The sequence below is a fragment of the Ranitomeya imitator genome, chromosome 3 (genome assembly GCF_032444005.1).
Source record: "Ranitomeya imitator isolate aRanImi1 chromosome 3, aRanImi1.pri, whole genome shotgun sequence".
NCBI lineage: Eukaryota > Metazoa > Chordata > Amphibia > Anura > Dendrobatidae > Ranitomeya > Ranitomeya imitator.
The window spans coordinates 584,738,466-584,756,915 of record NC_091284.1 but is presented as its reverse complement, the minus strand read 5'-3'; the positions used below and the strand labels follow the sequence as shown (position 1 = coordinate 584,756,915).

Genomic DNA, 18,450 nt, shown 5'->3' with positions numbered 1-18,450 from the left:
ATCGCCAGGTGCTGTTGTCCATCTGTGGGGTAGACATGTCTGCATGCACACGTTGCATTCTGCTACTCTGGGTGCTGGACATAAGATCACTGCTCTTGCGACCAGTAGGGCTCCGGATGTGCCTGCCCATCTCCTGCTGCCTGCTCATTGTTTCCCCCTGTAGACGTGCCTGTGCGCTGAGCATTGAGATACTCCGTGCTGCCTGACAGCATTCAGATATTCCAGACTGTAGAAATAGAAGCCTTTCTATGTGTTAAATGACTGCTAAACATCTGTGTGTCTGTGCTGACACGGCCGCAGATGGAACAGAGCTCGGCGCTTTATTCTTCCATTACACCCCCTTAGTACAAATGAAGTACTGGATTCGTACTGCGCTTAGAAGTAACTGGACAGTATATTAACTTGTCAAAACCCTCGGCGTACCTGCTGCTGACAAGTGGTAAATGTCAGCAATAGCATCTGCTTATCCACCTGATGGCGAACACCATTTTTTTTTTTTTTTTTTGCTTTGCCGTTTATCAAATCACTTGTTGGTGGAGAATACGACATATTAATAGGTATTGCTTGAAGCTTCCCAGGAAAGCTAGTTTTGACACTGATGCATGTTGATGTTGGCTCCAGCATGTAAAAAAAGCTTCTACTCGCAAGAAATTCAGATTTATTTTTTTCTTGTGCCCTTTCGGTTTTTTATTACCGGGATTTCAGATGTAATGTTTGCAGATTCATGTCATATTTCAGGACAGATTTGCACTAAGCTGTCAAGTGTCTAAGTAATATAAATTGGTTGCCACCTCCTGCTGTCTTGCTGGGAAACTGCACAAAAGACAAATGTAACACTTGCTGAGAGGGAACATCTGCTTAGAAATCATCTGATGCAAATACTTTGTCTTACTTAAGACACCTTGGCGTCAAAGGCCTAAAATAGAACGGAGTAGAGAAATGGTGGTTACGTGTCACATAGGAGACAACACAATACTGGGGATTTATATCAAATAACGCCTTTAATTTTATTCTCGGGGAGTGAAATGTGCCAAATCGGTGGTTGGCTTAGACTTAGATCTGGGTGGTAGGACAGTGCCTCTTATTTCTTGATGAGCACATCCGCTACATCTGTAGCATCATGAGGGTTCTGCCGGTGAGCCTCGCAACGTCAGCAGGAGCTGCTACTGCCGGAGCTGCTTTACTACGGCTCTGCTGCTGATATAACATGGGGAAATGTATTGAGCTTCCTTACCATTCTTCATGTTTCTTCTTACAGCTATTCGGGATTATGAAACTGCACAGCAGAACAGCGAAAATGATAAGCAGATAAGAGAAGGTCTAGAAAAAGCACAAAGGCTCCTCAAGCAATCGCAAAAAAGGGATTACTATAAGATCCTGGGGGTAAAAAGGTATGTTCTTTAATATCTCCGGGGCACATAATGGATGTTTAGAAATATCCTATTGATCTCTAAGAAAAGGCTGCTACAAGTTCATAGTGAGCCCAATAGGTATGTACAGTACTTTGCAAAAGTTTTATGCTGATAAAATACTTTAAAAAGTGTTGAATACTTTTTATCAATTAATAAAATGTAACATGAAGTAACTACAGAAGTTTAAATCAAGATATTATTTGGTATGACAACCTTTTGCCTTCAAAACATCATCAATCCTATGTACATGTCCACGTGGTTTTTGAAGAAACTTGGCAGGGAGTTTGCTCCAAACATCTTGGAGAACTAATCACAGATCTTCCGTGGATGTTGACTTGCACAAATCTATCTTTTCATACAGTGGGGGAAAATAAGTATTTAGTCAGTGACCAATTGTGCAAGTTCTCCCACTTAAAAAGATGAGAGAGGCCTGTAATTGACATCATAGGTAGACCACAACTATGAGAGTCAAAATGATAAAACAAATACAGAAAATCACCTTGTCTGATTTGGCAACATTTATTTTGCAGAGTATGGTGGAAAATAAGTATTTGGTTACCTAAAAACATGCAAGATTTCTGGCTCTCACAGACCTGTAACTTCTTCTTTAAGAGGCTCCTCTGTCCTCCACTCATTACCTGTAGTAATGGCACCTGTTTGAACTTATCAGTATAAAAGACACCTGTCCACAACCTCAAACAATCACACTCCAAACTCCACTATGGTGAAGACCAAAGAGCTGTCGAAGGACACCAGAAACAAAATTGTAGCCCTGCACCCAGCTGGGAAGACTGAATCTGCAATAGGCAAGCAGCTTGGTGTGATGAAATCAACTGTGGGAGCAATAATAAGAAAATGGAAGACATACAAGACCACTGATAATCTCCCTCGATCTGGCGCTCCACGCAAGAGCTCACCACATGGGGTTAAAATGATCACAAGAACAGTGAGCAAAAATCCCAAAACCACACGGGGGGACCTAGTGAATGACCTGCATAGAGCTGGGACCACCTTAACAAAGGCTACCATCAGTAACACACTATGCCGCCAGGGACAAAGAACCTGCAGTGCCAGACGTGTCCCCTGCTTTAAGCTAGTACATGTCCGGGCCTGTCTGAAGTTTGCTAGAGAGCATTTGGATTATCCAGAAGAGTATTGAGAAAATTTCATATGGTCTGATGACACCAAAGTAGAACTGTTTGATAGAAACAAAACTCGTCGTGTTTGGAGGAGACAGAATACTGAGTTGCATCAAAAGAACACCATACCTACTGTAAAGCAGGACCAGGACGGCTGATCTGTGTACATTAAAGAATGAATGGGGCCATGTATCGTGAAATTTTGAGTGCAAACCTCCTTCCATCAGCAAGGGCATTGAAGATGAAATGTGGATGGGTCTTTCAGCATGATAATAATCCCAAGCACACCGCCAGGTCAACGAAGGAGTGGCTTTGTAAGAAGCATGTGAAGGTCCTGTTGTGGCCTAGCCAGTCTCCAGATCTCAACCCCATAGAAACCCTTTGGAGGGAGTTGAAAGTCCGTGTTGCCCAGCGACAGGCCCAAAACATCACTGCTGTAGAGGAGATCTGCATGGAGGAATGGGCCAACATTCCACCAACAGTGTGTGCCAACCTTGGGAAGACTTACAGAAAACGTTTGACCTCTGTCATTGCCAACAAAGGTATATATAACAAAATATTAAGATGAACTTTTGTTAATGACCAAATAAATATTTTCCAAAATATTTTGCAAAAAAAGGCTTGCCAAATCAGACAAGGTGATTTTCTGGATTTGTTTTCTCATTTTGACTCTTATAGTTGTGGTCTCCCTATGATGTCAATTACAGGCCTCTCATCTTTTTAAGTCGGAGAACTTGCACATTTGGTCGCTGACTAAATACTTTTTTTCCCCACTGTATAAACCAAGACAAACACGTTGATGTTGAGATCAGGATGCTATGTATGATACCAAAGGTGGTCATACCCTTGTACGACACATGGTGTGATACCAGTTTTTTTTTTTTTAAACATTTGGACAACATATTGCCATATCAATCCTAATAGAAAAAAGGGGGTTACAACTGAAAGGAACTTTGCTTGTTGAAAGTGGGGTCATCTTGAAGGGGCAGCAATGATAAAGAATGGTGTCTGTAGCTTGTGAGATCGGTTTATAGACTTGTACGAAAATAGCGTGTGAATGTTTTGAATCCAAATTAGTTTTATCTTGTACTGGTTACTTGCAGAGCATGTCATTTCCTAGTCTGATGGTATTAGGAAAAGCAAGAGATGACTATACGAATATGAAAGCTGTTTCACGCTTGCCTTTTTCATGGAAATCCACAGGAATGCCAAGAAACAAGAAATCATAAAAGCTTATAGAAAGCTGGCTCAGCAATGGCACCCAGATAACTTCCAAAATGAGGAGGAAAAAAAGAAGGCAGAGAAGAAATTCATTGATATTGCATCTGCCAAAGAAGTGTTAACAGATCCAGGTGACCTTGTTTTGTTACGATCACTGATGCATCAGGTTACTTCATTATCCGGGCTTCCTACTGCTTTTGTGGCATTACTAATTTTTCCACATACACTGGATATTATTCCCATTATCGAGCTACACAAGGGGCCGAGATGGAAAGAATGTTGTGGATTTATTTGTTTAATGTGTTATGTAAAACTGCATAATTCACAGCATTATATGTATACATGCTGGATATTTTTCTCAGCTAAACATCAGAACTGCTGGTTTTCATGTGTGTTTTATGGTTTATTATGCGGTTATGGGAGTTTCTTGAGAAGTCCTAAATGTTGTGGTGTTTGTTTTATTTTTATAGAGAAGAGAAGTAGATTTGATGCTGGTGAAGACCCCTTGGACCCTGAGAGCCAGCAAGGAGGGGGTGGAGGACACTTCCATCGATGGAACCAGTGGCAGGGATTTAATCCATTCGGCTCAGGAGGACCTTTTAATTTCAAATTCCACTTCAACTAGAGACTAAAGTGGTGGCACTCTCACGCACCTTGCTAGCAGAGAAAATGAAATGTTTTGTTGCAGAGCTGTACAACGTTCCCAGGAGATTGCGTGGAATGGCTGCTGTGCAGGCTTCCAGTCAAGTGCAGTAAAGTCAACCAGACAATTGCTTGTTTGAATATGTTGTCAAGAAAACGTTATTTTCTGAGTACTGAAGACAGACTTGAATTAATGTTCAGCTTTTTTTTTTCTTCCCGATCTTTGCAAATGACAGCATTTCTGGAGAAATGGTGAATTTCTTTTCATTCAGGAATGATCTGTAAAAAGGGACAACTCCAAAGACTGTAGTCATTTAAGGACTGATAAGGGATGCCAAGTTACATTTAAGTGACAGTATCAAGCTGTGCCAAGACTTCATAACTAAGCCGTTCACAAAGGAAGTGCTGCATACATTACGCTACTTTCCAAACGTATGAAATGAGGGTAGATGTATGTGTAGATCTATTTCCCTGATCTTTATGATCCAGCATGCTCGCACTGGGGCTAATAAGCCTGTGTGTAGTTCCTCAGGGTGTTCCTGCACCCCATTACCAATGTGTTGTCAGATTGTAGTGTTATATTGAAGATTTATTACTCAGTGTTTGGGAATCTCATAACTAAGAGTCAAATATCATGAAAGTCTTAATTACATCTTAATCATGATCCTGATGTACTTGTCTGTAATCTACCACAGCGGCAAGGCAAAGTGGGAGAAATGTAGTAAGCGCCAAAGAGTTGGCGTACAGGGCATGTACTGAATTTATCATGCGGTTTTATACTTTTTTTTTTTTTTTTTTTAAGCCTCTTTGACTGCTTTAAATAATGTCTCAAAAATGTGACATGGCTAAGAGTTGTCATTAAGTGTGCCAAGTCTCATGTACATGGTGCAGTTCAGTTACCGCTGCCAGGTAGAACGTCAGCTGGCACCCAGTGCGGACTGCGGGGTGGCAGGACAGCGCCGGCTGCATTGCTGCAGGCACACACCTAACAGTTACCATATTTTTCCTGCTTCCAGCAGTTGCAGTGTGTGAAGCCGCTGCATGTGACCGGTCCAACAGTGGTGATTAGGTAGCCTTAGCATGTGATTATGGCATATTGTGCCTGGATCGTAACTTTGCTTATATGCGAGACCTGATCAGAAATCTTGCAGTTAATGAGCTAAAAGCCTCTGTATAGTTTTTGGCTCCACAGGCGGGGAGAGGCATGTGCGCACATTGCACACACCTGACTGTAGAGCTCCTCCATCTCCATGTGTGTTTGGCAGGGTGACATTTCCCTATTTACTTTATAGCTATAAGATGGCGCTTAATTCATGACTTACCGTAATTACGGTACTTATTGTTTTGAGGCTCATTAACTGCAGCTAAAAGAAAAACTGAATGACAAAGTTACATGATGGAGATGAGAAGTATGGATCCCTCAGTAATTTCTTCACAATGTATTTCCTACTAATCCAGTCTGAGTGGTGGGGGCTTGTATCTTACCGTATACATTTTTTTTTTCTTTTCCTTTTTTGCCTACGTAATTGTGTTTGTTACATTGTGGTTGTCGGCAGATGTTGACAGTTGCCAAATGTGCCTCAGACGGTGGACCCATTACCATGGATGATATCGGTTATAGATATTTTTGCAGTAGCTGATTTAATGGATTTGGACATTGTGCGGTGGCTTTTTTCTCCGCGTTCTGTCCGTGTAGAAGATGTCTGAGCTGTTTAAACATAATTTCTTTACAGCATCCATTAATGTGCTGGAATTCTACTTGAAGAACAAATAAACTCATAAATGGATTAAACCATACGTTTTGTCCTTACAGTTGTCCATGTGCATCGCCAGTTAAGTTATTATGAAAGATTGTCCAGTGTTCTTTCTTACCTTTTACCTTTCATATTCATGGGAAACTCTTGATACATGTGAATGAGCGTTTTAGAGCCTCGTTCGCATGTGTTGTACTGTACTTCCCATGCCTAATCCTCTCCAAAATTCTGCTAGTCACGCCACGTTCAAACTTGGCTACTGTAGAAAATTTGAAATTCTAAAAAAAATATTACTGTGATACCGCAACATCAAACTTGATAAAGAAACATTCTGTTATAGGGGAAAATGTCTTTACTGAATAATCTGCAATATTTATTAATGTATCGGTGGAGAAAATAAAACTGAAACACCTGATGTGTATGTGTTATACTAAATGTCCATCTAATGGGTTGTATAAAATGAAGTATGAAGACTCCGTGGATGGCTGATCCAGGGCCACCATATGAGAAGTCTGAATATCATGTTCTCAATTCCTAGAAAGATGCAGACCAGCCACAAAATGCTGCTGAACAGTCTCTCCCGCACCTACTGTTCAGGGTAGGAATGGTTGCTAATTATTTGAATTGTACTGCACTAAGCTCACTGTTATATGTAGTGCACCGCACCAACTAGCTGCTTTTCCACACTATATCAGGTACGCTGAACAGCCTCTTATTAGTTTACTACAGCAGAACTAGCACCCAACCATCACAGAGCCAGACTACATCCTGGTAAAATATGAGGGGCGTTAAAGATTTCCCCTGACCCACTTTTATTAATCACAGGACACTGAAACTTCACATGTGTAATGATATAAGTCTCTGTAGGTTATGTGCCAATTTGCATTTCAGAACTTAATGGTCTTGATTTTACAGATGCTGAAGTGGTGTGAGGTTTGATAATGGACCCAGCGGAAGCAGTCATCAAGTTCCTTTACGTGAAAGGCTACACACCGAAGGAGATGTTCGATGAGATGAAAAAGGTTTATGGGGATGATTCCCCATCATATGATGTAGTCAAGAACTGGCATAGTCCATACAAATGTGGTCGGGTTTCGGTGCTAACAGCTCCAATTCTAGGGCGACCCCACTCTGCTATTGATGAACACACCATCCAGCAAGTGGAGAGGTCCCCATTTTGGAAAATTGCTGTGTATCCATTCACCACCTAGCCCAAAATGTCAAGATTAGTGTGGGGTCCGTTGAAAAAATCAAATCCAAGACAATCTTCACATGCATAAGGTATCCACTTGCTGGGTTGCCTGGCTGTTAACACCTTTCCAGAAGCAGGAACGACTTGAATGTTCTCAGGCTCTATTGACGATGTGCCATGGAAACCAGGAGGACATTTTCAACAGACTGGTCACATCACTATGATCCTGAGACTAAAGTCCAGTCAATGCAATGAAAGCACCATGACTCACCACCTCCAAAGAAGGCATGTGCCCAACCCTCGGTAGGCAAGGTCATACTCACAGTATTTTGGGACCAGCACAGAGTAGTACTGATGGATTTCCTAGAATGGGTACCATGATCACTGGGGCATACTATGATTCACTGCTGCGAAAATTGCGGGAGGCCATCAAAACCAAGAGACGTGGCATGCTTACCAAAGGTGTACGCCTTCTGCAAGACAATGCACCAGGGCGCAACTCATATGTTGCCTAAATAGAAGCATGCTCCTGTGGCTTAGAAATTCTACCGCATCCCCCTTATTCACCCGACCTCGCACCATCTGATTTTCACCTCTTTCCAACAATGAAGTTCATTTTGAAGGGCAAGCATTTTCCAGATGATGAGACTCTGATTTCTGTAGTCACAACGTGGCTTTTGGAGAAACCTGTCAACTTCTACAAGCGAGGTGTTTTACAGATGCTTAAAGAGATGGGAGAAGTGTGTGTCCCTAGGTGGCACCTATGTAGAGAAGGACTAATAACTGTGCCAAGTCCCCTGCTGATTTTGTAAGTTTGCCCACTGACAAAGACATGAACAGTCTATAATTTTAAAGGTAGGTTAATTTTAACATTGAGAAATAGAGTATAAAAAAAAATCCAGAAAATCACATTGTATAAATTTATATACATTTATTTGCATTTTGCAGTGAGAAATAAGCATTTGATCCCTTCTGCAAAGAAGACTTAATACTTGGTGGCAAAACCCTTGTTGGTAAGCACAGCAGTCAGACTTTTTTTTAGTTGATGATGAGGTTTTGCGCACATGTCAGGAGGGAATTTTGGTCCATTCCTCTTTGCAGACCATCTCTAAATCATTAAAATTTTGAGACTGTCACTTGACAACTCGGAGCTTCAACTCCCTCCATAAGTTTTCTATGGGATTACGGTCTCGAGACTGGCTAGGCCACTCCATGACCTTAATGTGCTTCTTTTTGAGCCACTCCTTTGTTGCTTTGGCTGTATGTTTTGGGTCTTTGTCTTGCTGGAAGACCCAGCCACGATCCATTTTTAATGTCCTGGTGGAGCGAAGGAGATTGTCACTCAGGATTTTACGGTACACGGCTCCATTCATTCTCCCATTGATGCGGTGAAGTAGTCCTGTGCACTTAGCAGAGAAACACCCCCAAAACATAAGTTTTTCACCTCAATGCTTGACAGTGGGAACAGTGTTCTTTGGGTCATAGGCAGCGTTTCTCTTTCTCCAAACATGGTGAGGTTAAGTTAATGCCAAATTTAGAAAAACTGACAGTCACATCCAAACATAGATCAAGTGTGAACAGGTGCTGAACCTAGTCACCAACCCGTACACAGTCAAACAAACAAGGCAGCACACCGTAGCGCCAAAACATGCAAATATAAAATATGAAAGTTAGACTGCATTACTGCACTAGAAATATGAAAAAAATTAGAGCATTTAGCGCATAAATTGGCCAATTTACGTGTACCTGGTAGCCACTTTACTGCATCTCTCGTATACCAGGTCCTACGCTTTCCCTGCTGAGAATAAACGTCTTCATCTGAATGGGTACCTGTGAAACCTCTTCTTAGACTAAATTTCTCTCTCTCTGTGGAGGGGTAATGGACCTGCTGTGATTAAAACACCTGTCTGTGGCTAAGAGGCGGAGTGCTCGGTCAGAAGGCTAGTGAATACAAATTCAGCACCTGTTCACACTTGATCTATGTTTGGATGTGACGGTCAGCAGGTCCATTACCCCTCCACAGAGAGAAATTCCGGCACTTAGCCCCTCTCTTCCCACTCCCGTGTAGTGGTGGGATATGGTGTAATAAGGGGTTAATGTCACCTTGCTATTGTAAGGTGACATTAAGCTGGGTTAATAATGCAGAGGCGTCAATAAGAAGCCTATACATTATTAATTCTAGAGTAGTGAAAGAGTTAATAAATTAAAGACAGCCAGAAAAAAGTATTTTAATCTTAACCCTTGTCAGGCTGCATAATTTTACAACCTTAACAGGCTGCATAGGTACAATTGTACCTTCACATATACCTCCACTGTGGGAAGACTTTACTTGGTTTCAGAAACTAAAGTTCATTCAGCTACAAATGTTATGCTGATATCTATTGTTCAGTGTTGTTACTGGTCACTTATGTTGCTGTCAATTAAGTTAATTCAAACTGGGAGTGGCTTCTACTTGTCTTCCTGCCTCCCTCCTCTCATTAGCCATTTTGCTGTTCATCTCATTGCTGTGAGCACACATTTCTAGGCTTGTGAAGTCTTCAATTTCTTGGAAACGAAGGTAGGAAAGTCTCACAGCATCTAACAGCCAGTTATACCTTTATTCTCATTATGTGGGGACAGAACAGTCAAATTGTCTTTCAGCCTGGACTTGGCTTACATATATTTTGTATGAAACTTATCACTATAGGTATAATTTTTATACGAAAAATGGATAATAATTAGTATCTACATATTGTTTTACGATGTTTTATTTATATTCAGCACAAAATATGATGACTTGCTAGATGAATTTTGGCTTCGTGAGTGATAGTAATGCTGGATCTAGTTTCCGCCATAATCCAAGAAAACGTGTTTGCAGGTTAGTATAATTTTGTGAAAAGCCAATAATGTAGTATTTCGGAAAATTATTTATTTTACATTTTTTCATATTTACAGATTTACGTCTGACGAAATAATGCGAATGCTAGAAGAATCTGATTCTGAGCATGAGGATGAACCATATGTTCCATCTGATGATGAAAACTATGTACCACAAGTGGATGTTACTGAAGAAGATTCAGACATTGAACAAGAAATGGTCATAGAGCATGAAAATGAATACGAATCAGACGAAAGTGTTGAGGATGATTCTGTGCCTCAAAGTGCAGGCGACATTTGGACTGCTAAGGATGAAACTCAATGGTGCAGTAATCCACTGCCAAATGCACAAACAAAATCTCGTAATGTCCTACGACAAAGAGGTGGCCCTGCAGCAATCAGCAACCTATATACAGCAAAAGAGCTATTCAAGTCCATCATGACTCCCGAGATGTGTGACATCATATTACGGGAAACGAATCGAAAGGCCAAGAGAGTTTGTGATGCTTACAACAACGAACTGGTACAACGTTTTCCTGATTCTTCCAAACGGCCACCACAAAAAACATTCAAGCAATTTACTGAAACTGAACTTCATGCATTTTTGGGCATACTGATTGCTGCTGGTGTGCACAGAGCCAACAAAGAGAATCTGGAGGAAATGTGGAATGTTGCTGCTCTGCCTCTTATACGTGCAGCCATGTCTCGTGACCGCTTCAAGATGATACTCAGATTTATCAGGTTTGACAACGAAAATACACGTGCAGAACGTGTGCAAACAGATAAAGCTGCACCAATACGGGACATCTGGACAATGCTGAACAGTAATCTGGAGAGAGCCTACAAGCCATATCATTGTATCACCGTCGACGAGCAATTATTTCCATTTAGAGGTCATACTAAATTTACCCAGTATATACCTTCAAAACCAGCTAAATATGGCATAAAGATTTTCTGGGCTTGTGACTCATCAAATGCCTACCCTTTACAAGGTCAGCTCTACACTGGGAAACCAACTGATGGTCCTCGACAAGTAAACATTGGAGAACGAACAGTATTGGACCTAGTGAGCTCGTATAAAGGCTCTGGAAGAAATGTCACCACCGATAACTTCTTTACAACCATGGAACTAGCTAAGGTATTGAACTCCTGGAACATGACACTAGTTGGTACAGTGAGAAAAAACAAAAGGTTCCTACCTAACAACATGCAGCCTGCCAAAGAAAGGCCTGTATACTCGACAAATTTTGCCTACAATCATGATGCAACAGTCTGTTCATATGTACCAAAGAAGAACAAATCAGTCGTGCTTCTATCATCTATGCACATGACGGGAGAAGTTGAAGAGACACTAGCAGCCAAGCCAGAGATAATAAAATACTACAACATAACAAAAGGTGGCGTTGATGTTATGGATAAAATGTTGGGAGAGTACACTGTGAAACGACGAACATCACGTTGGACTTTGGCATTTTTCTACAATATGATTGATGTCAGTGGGTTAGCATCCTACATCATCTACAGAGAACACAATCCAAGCTTCAGGGCAAAGGATCAACGAAGAAAGTTCCTGAAAGATCTCGCAAATCAGCTGTGTATGATTGCAATTGAAGATCGTAGTACAAACAAAATGATAATGAGAAACCATTTTCTTCGAGGTGCAGTAGAAATGGTGCTTGGACGATGCATTGTGGTAGCATCGCAGCCAGCAGCTGGCCCCAAAATACCTCATGGTAGTCGTGGACCCTCCCCTGTTGTTGGTAGTTGCTATGTCTGCAGAGACCTGAGGCGAAAACAACGCAAGACTAGAAAGTCTTGTGTGGTTTGTGTGAAACCCATTTGCGATGAACACTCTGTAGCAAAGCCAACATGCATTACTTGCAAAGAAAATCAATAAAAAAAAGTTTCTTACATTTTCTTTTATAATGTAAATGAACAGTTTTTTACTTGTTTATAATAGTTAAATAGCATTATCATTAAAAAAAAATTTATGCTTTTTCCCTTGCATTATCTTCATTCAAAATATATGAGGTACATTTGTACCTATGCAGCTTGTTATGGATGCAAAAAGATCTCGACCCCTTATCTCGGAAGCGGGTGGAGATATTTTATTGAAATTTGGCCAATATATTCTGGACCAAAAATGTAGAGATGTCACGAAATTTCAGCCCTCTACGTCTCTTCAAAAAAAAGTTATTGCAATTTTAAAACGGAATAGTTACAATTGTACCTATTCAGCCGGATAAGGGTTAATTTAACCATACTTGCCCTACTCGATCACCTGCAAAAAATTAAAAATAATAAACCGTATACTACCTATCCGCCATAGTCCAATTAATAACGAGTGTCCCACGACGATCTCCCCTATAGAACAGTGACATCGGGTGATGTCACTGCTCTATAGGCCCTCCAGTGACAAACTGACAGGAGACAATGGCTCCTGCAGTGCATCACTGAGGTTACCTGAGTTCAGGGTCTCACTTTATGGCATTGCTGCGTGGGAAGTTTCTCACACAACAGTGCCACAAGTGAGACTAGGGACTATTTTTTTTTTACAGTGGCGGAGGAATACAGTGCGGAAGAATACGTTCCTTCATTGTATTCCTGGAGCCCCTGGAGAGCGGTCGCATCAGCTGATGCTGCTGCTCTCCACGGGAGATCGTCGTGGGACACTCGTTTTAATTGGATTTCTGTGGATCAGGGAGTATATTGTTTGTTTTAATATTTTTTACTGGTGACACTGGCTTCGGGGATCAAAGTGACAAGTGATGGTGAGTATGTAATCTATGTTTAATGTACTGTATGTCTATATGTATGTACTGCATGTATGTGTTGCATGTAGTCGCATGTAGTCGCATGTTGCATGTCATCAGACATGTGTAGTAATCTGCGTGTACGCAATTTCTACGCATGTGACTAATCATTAGATGCGATTTTTATCGCATCTAATGATAGTCTATGGTAAATTTACAGCTCGGCGACGGAGTGTCGCCGCTTTGTAAACAGACATGCTGCGTTCTGAAAAGACATGTCGCACGTCCGTTTCCCCGGGTCTGCTGCCTGCATGTTTTACCGCATAGTGGAGACGGGATTTCATGAAATCCCTTCCACTATGCTGTAACATCTGGACGCTGTGTGTTTGACACGGCGGCTCTACGCAGCATCAAACACACAGCGTTTCCTGAACGTGGAAACATACCCTTATACAACAAAATAGTCCAGGAGCAACATGTGGCAAACAGACTAACGGGCAACCAGATCTGCTGGTGCTCAGCCCAAAAAGAAGGCCGTGAATATACAAATTAATGGAGATGGATGCAATTGAAGACCGGGCTGTGGAGTCGGAGTCATGGAGTCGGAGTTAGGTTTGGTTGGAGTCGGTAGAAATGTACCGACTCCAGCTTTAAAAAAAAAAAATATTAATATTTCATAATTGAACTTGCATATGAATTTTATAATTGTTACTCAAATATATATGTTCTATCAAACTATGAACAACAGTGATAAGCAGTTCTGCTGGAGATACATTTCTTCTTGTGTGTCACTGTTCTCCACTGCCCTTATCTAATCTTATACTTGGTTAACCTCATGCTGCCCCAACCCCCCTACTTACAATGTATGAAACAAAGTGAAAATGTGTTGCAAATTCTTAGTAGTAAAGCTCCTCCTCTAGACTAGATGTTTGGTGTGCATCTTCCAAGCATCTCACAGCTGCTACTCAGAAGAGGAAGACTGTAAGAAGTATTATCCTTTCAACAAACTTTGCATCAGTTAACTGTGAGTACATGAGGAATAACAGTATTACTGACCACTATATCAGTTGTACGACCTGTCAATAATTTTGTACAATTGTTTTTAGGAAAAACAATTGTCATTTGGATTGTGAATGCAGAATTAAAAACCTGAAAATGTCAAAGAAGCGTCACATTAAATCAGCTGTATTTGAACATTTCACCATCACTGTATGACAAATGATCCAGACGAAACCAAATGCTGTGAAGCCAAGATCAGTGCATATTCAGGCAAAGATAAAAATGCTCCTACCAGAGCTTCTAATCTAAAGAGACATTTTCAGCGCTTTCATCCAGAAGTACTGAAAGCAGTGGATGAGAAAGACTGCATCCAAACCAATGAACCAGTGCCCAGCTCTTCCAGCCAAACAAAGGAGCAGAGAACTTTGCAGCCATCAGTTGCAAGATATTTTGTCTGTGACAATGACAGTAGATACATTTAAAAACAGATCATAGAGCTTGTTGTAAAGGATAGTGTGCCTATTTCATTATTTTCACGACCAGCTTTTATGTGTCTGAATAGGGAAATGGCCCGCAAGCTTGGTGTTTCTCTGGAGAGAGAGAGTATTAGAAAATTAGTAATCTAAGAAGCTTTTAAACAAAAGGAAGAACTTAAAAAAACTCTCAAGGGATGCGATCTGTTTCTTAAAATGGATGCCTGTACACGTCTCAGAGTGAACTATTTTGCCATCAATGTCCGATTTGTTTGTGACAAAAATGAAATAGTTACCAAGACATTGGCAGCAAAAGACACCAAAGCTCATCACACCAGTGAGTTTCTCCAGGTCTTGGTGGAAAAGGTTCTGCAAGACTATGAACTTAAAAAAGAGCAAGTTCTTTCTGTCGTAACTGACAATGCTTCAAATATGATAAGTACTGTTAAGCTAATGAATGAGCGTAATGATGGTGACCAGCAGCTAGAAGAACATTCTGGGTCCACAGACACAGAAATGTTTGAAATAGAGGAACACAGTATTGTAACTGAGGAGCAAACTGAAGTTGCTTCAGATGAACAGCAACATGATAGTTTAGATGATCTTGTTGAAACTGTCAATACGTTCTTTCATTCATCACATGCGCTGTGTTGTGCATACGCTACAGCAGGCTATAAGAGAAAGTCTGCAAGAAGGTCATGCTGCTGCACTGATTGGCAAGGTGAGAAAATTGGCTACTGTTGCCAGAACCCCTAAAGTTGACTCAATTTTGAAGAGATGTGCTGGAAAAGGGTCATTTATTGATCAAGCCACACGATGGGGCAGTACTTACTTAATGATTCAGCGCTTGGTTGAACTGAAAACCTTTTCTTGTAGACATGGCTAACCCTCAACTGACGCTAAATGAAAGTCTGGAATCAGGTGACTGAGCTGGAAAAATTGCTAGAGCACCCATTTACAGTGACTAAAAAATTACAAGCAGAGGACTTAACTCCAGGTATTTTCTTAAAGGAGTGGAAGAACCTGATGTTTCGCCTGTCCCAAAGAGGAGGGTTAATTGCAAGTGGCATTGCTACATCAATGAAACGGAGAGAGGAGCTACTATTACAAAATAACATTTTTTTGGCAGCTGTTTATGTAGACCCAATGCATCGGATTCTTCTAGATGATCAACAGCTAACTAAAGGAAAAGAATCTCTGTTTGAAATAGCAGTAAGGATGAAAGGGTTGCAGAACAGTCAGGAGGAACAAGAAGAATTTGGTCGTCCTGCTACATCTTCACCCTCATCAACTCATGAAGAATTTAATTTAAAAAAATATTTGGATCACAAGGACCGTGCAAAGCGTTCCCGCATAGAAGAGTCATCCCCATCAAAGAACTCAGCCAGTACATTTCAGCTGAATTTTTCATGTGCACTAAAAGAAATTGAGAAATTTTGACCGTTCATCAAAAATAGCAGTGCAACAAGCAATTCCTCTGTATCCTGACATTGTCAGAGATGTTGCCCGAGTGGTTACTGCTTTGCCACCAACCCAAGTTAGTGTGTAGAGAGGTTGTTCTCTGCTCTCAAAATAATTAGATCAGATTTGAGGGCATCCATGAAGGAGGATCTGACAGAGGCAATACTTTTTCTGAGGACAAATTTATAGATTTCTTCTTATTAACTGCATAAGTGTTTATTGCATATTTACTTACAAGAGTTTATAAAAGTTTAGAAAAGTTATTTGCTATATTCTAATTGTATTCTAATAAATATAGTTTTTGCTCTAAGTGGTTTACTGATTACTTGATGTTAATATTTGACAACAGTAAATTTATTGTTACGAATTGGCCATTTATGAAGGAGCCGGAGTCTGAGTCGGAGCCGGAACCTGATAAAATCCAGGAGTCTGAGTCGGAACTGTGGCTTACCGACTCCACAGCCCTGATTGAAGAGAGCGGCACTCACCACTGGTATGTGAAAAATCAGGCCCACGAGGAGAAGAGATCATCAAGCGACAATTGTTTCTAGCTCCATTAATTTGTATGTTTTAAATAAAGCTGCTTTGGTTTGGATACTTCCTGGTATTTGGCTTTGACAACTTTATTATTATTGTCATGTGTTTATTATATTGATGCATTTCCTTTGTGGAAATGCACTAAAAATGCATATGCATTTCTTTTCTTGTGGATTTTCAGCAGCTAAAGCAAGTGTATGGTACAAAATCTGCACATAAAACTCGGTGCACTCTCGAGATATTGATGTGTTACGGATTTGAAACACGCACCGCAGGTCAGTTTACGCCTAGCAGAAAAATTACAGTGGGCATGAGATTCCTATAAATCCCATCCACTTTGCTGGATCGAGTTTCTGATACAGCGAAAAAACTCTTGGGCAAACACCGCAACATTTTCTTTTCCAATATTTTTATTTTGGTTTCATTTTAATAACATGACTCATGTTTATGGGCATTGTTTGCCATTAAGTAATATATAACATATAATACAATATTTGACATATAATCATTGTCTATAATGCTTTGTTTTGTTATCAATTTTAAGCGTTTCAAATGCTTTATAATGCTTTAAAATTCTAATAGAAATACAATAAAAATAATCTAATATACTAAAATATAATAAACATTTTTAAGGTACGTATGTTAGATTTGTATCTTTGAGGACAGAAGCTAGGGATAGATATTGTCCCAGTGAGACCATTTATTTGTGAATTTGACTAGCTGGTTATTCGCTAAAGCGAAGGATATCTCATATGACCTATGGAGAGATAGGTTTTTATATTATATCTGAAAATGAATGAGGACGATGATGTTTCCAGTTAAAAGCTATGCTGTTTTTTTTTTACTACCAGTAATATTTGTATGATTATGTTTCTTTTATCCGGACTAAGATAACAGAGCAACATTTTAACAAAATTCTAGATTTTTGTAAAAAACAAAAAAAAAATTGAAGCCAATGTGGACTATAAATCAATAAGAAAAAATATATATAGTATTTTCTTGTGATTTTGCACAATTTGGGTTCTTTTTTTTTTTTTGTCCCTGCATAGGCATAAAGCTGCCAATCAGTGGCGGGATGGGGTATACAGAGCTCATGAATATGGAGGACTGCATGGCTGCAGGTTTACTAGTCCTCTAGTGATAAAAATCACTGTTTTATCAGCAGGAGATTATGAAAACTATAGCAAAAAGCCCATTAAGTTTCACATTGCTAGAATCAAGCTCTCTGTCCTTATATTATGCAGCACTTCTTTTTCTCCTTTCAAGAGGCTTCTGATTGCTTGTTGGAGTGTTCTTTGTTGGCAAAGCACTTTTTGATGTACATCTTTGTAATTGTCCTACTTGAAACCTGGTAGCGGTTCTTCAGCAGTATGGGTGTTGACTGCCTCCTCATCCTCTTGCTTCTTTGGGTCACATGCTTCCACTTCTCTTCGAACATTCTGAATAGGTAATTCTACTGTCATTAGCTTCTGCAGGAATGCTGAAAAGTTCTTCTCTTGCAACATTATGAAGACAGTCTTCTGCTCTGTCAAGGAATTCCTCATCTTTGATGACCTTCAGTGTACCAATATCTCTTGAAGACTTTGCACCTTTTCACAAGCTTGCATTTCTGGCACAATGTTTGTCTTTTGCTCTGGCATGTCTGTAAACCTATAGGACACCATATAGGTGATATCCTTCTACATGTTGAACAAAATGAATTGTTGCTGAACTGTTGAAAAAATGTGATGATTTCCTTCAAGCAGCTTGATTCAGCTACACCCAAAGATCTTCAGATTTGTGGAGACTCCTCCCAAAATGCACTGGAAATATGCCAATTACCTCCCTCGAGCTTCTATTCCTGATTGACCTACGTGTCTAAAGGTGGCTTATGAGACTGAAGTATAAGCTCTGTGTACATTTTTTCGGCATGTATGTCTGTGTAGTGGTAATGAGGTAGGCTTCCTAGGGAGGTATGTTAGGTAATAGAGTAATTATATATAGATGTATAGTAGACAATGAATAGATGTCC

At 40.3% G+C, this 18,450-nt stretch overlaps 1 protein-coding gene across 1 annotated transcript in view; it reads left to right on the top strand.

The window, feature by feature from the left end:
* The window catches only part of DNAJC3 (DnaJ heat shock protein family (Hsp40) member C3), a 57,981-nt gene extending 51,398 nt beyond the window's left edge, over nt 1-6,583 (top strand). Inside the window, exons 10-12 of the mRNA XM_069758037.1 lie at nt 1,259-1,391; nt 3,755-3,903; nt 4,243-6,583. Of these exons, the coding sequence (XP_069614138.1) occupies nt 1,259-1,391; nt 3,755-3,903; nt 4,243-4,397 (437 nt within the window). The 3' untranslated portion in view covers nt 4,398-6,583. The remainder of the gene's footprint in view (nt 1-1,258; nt 1,392-3,754; nt 3,904-4,242) is intronic.
* The last annotated feature ends 11,867 nt before the right edge of the window (nt 6,584-18,450 follow it).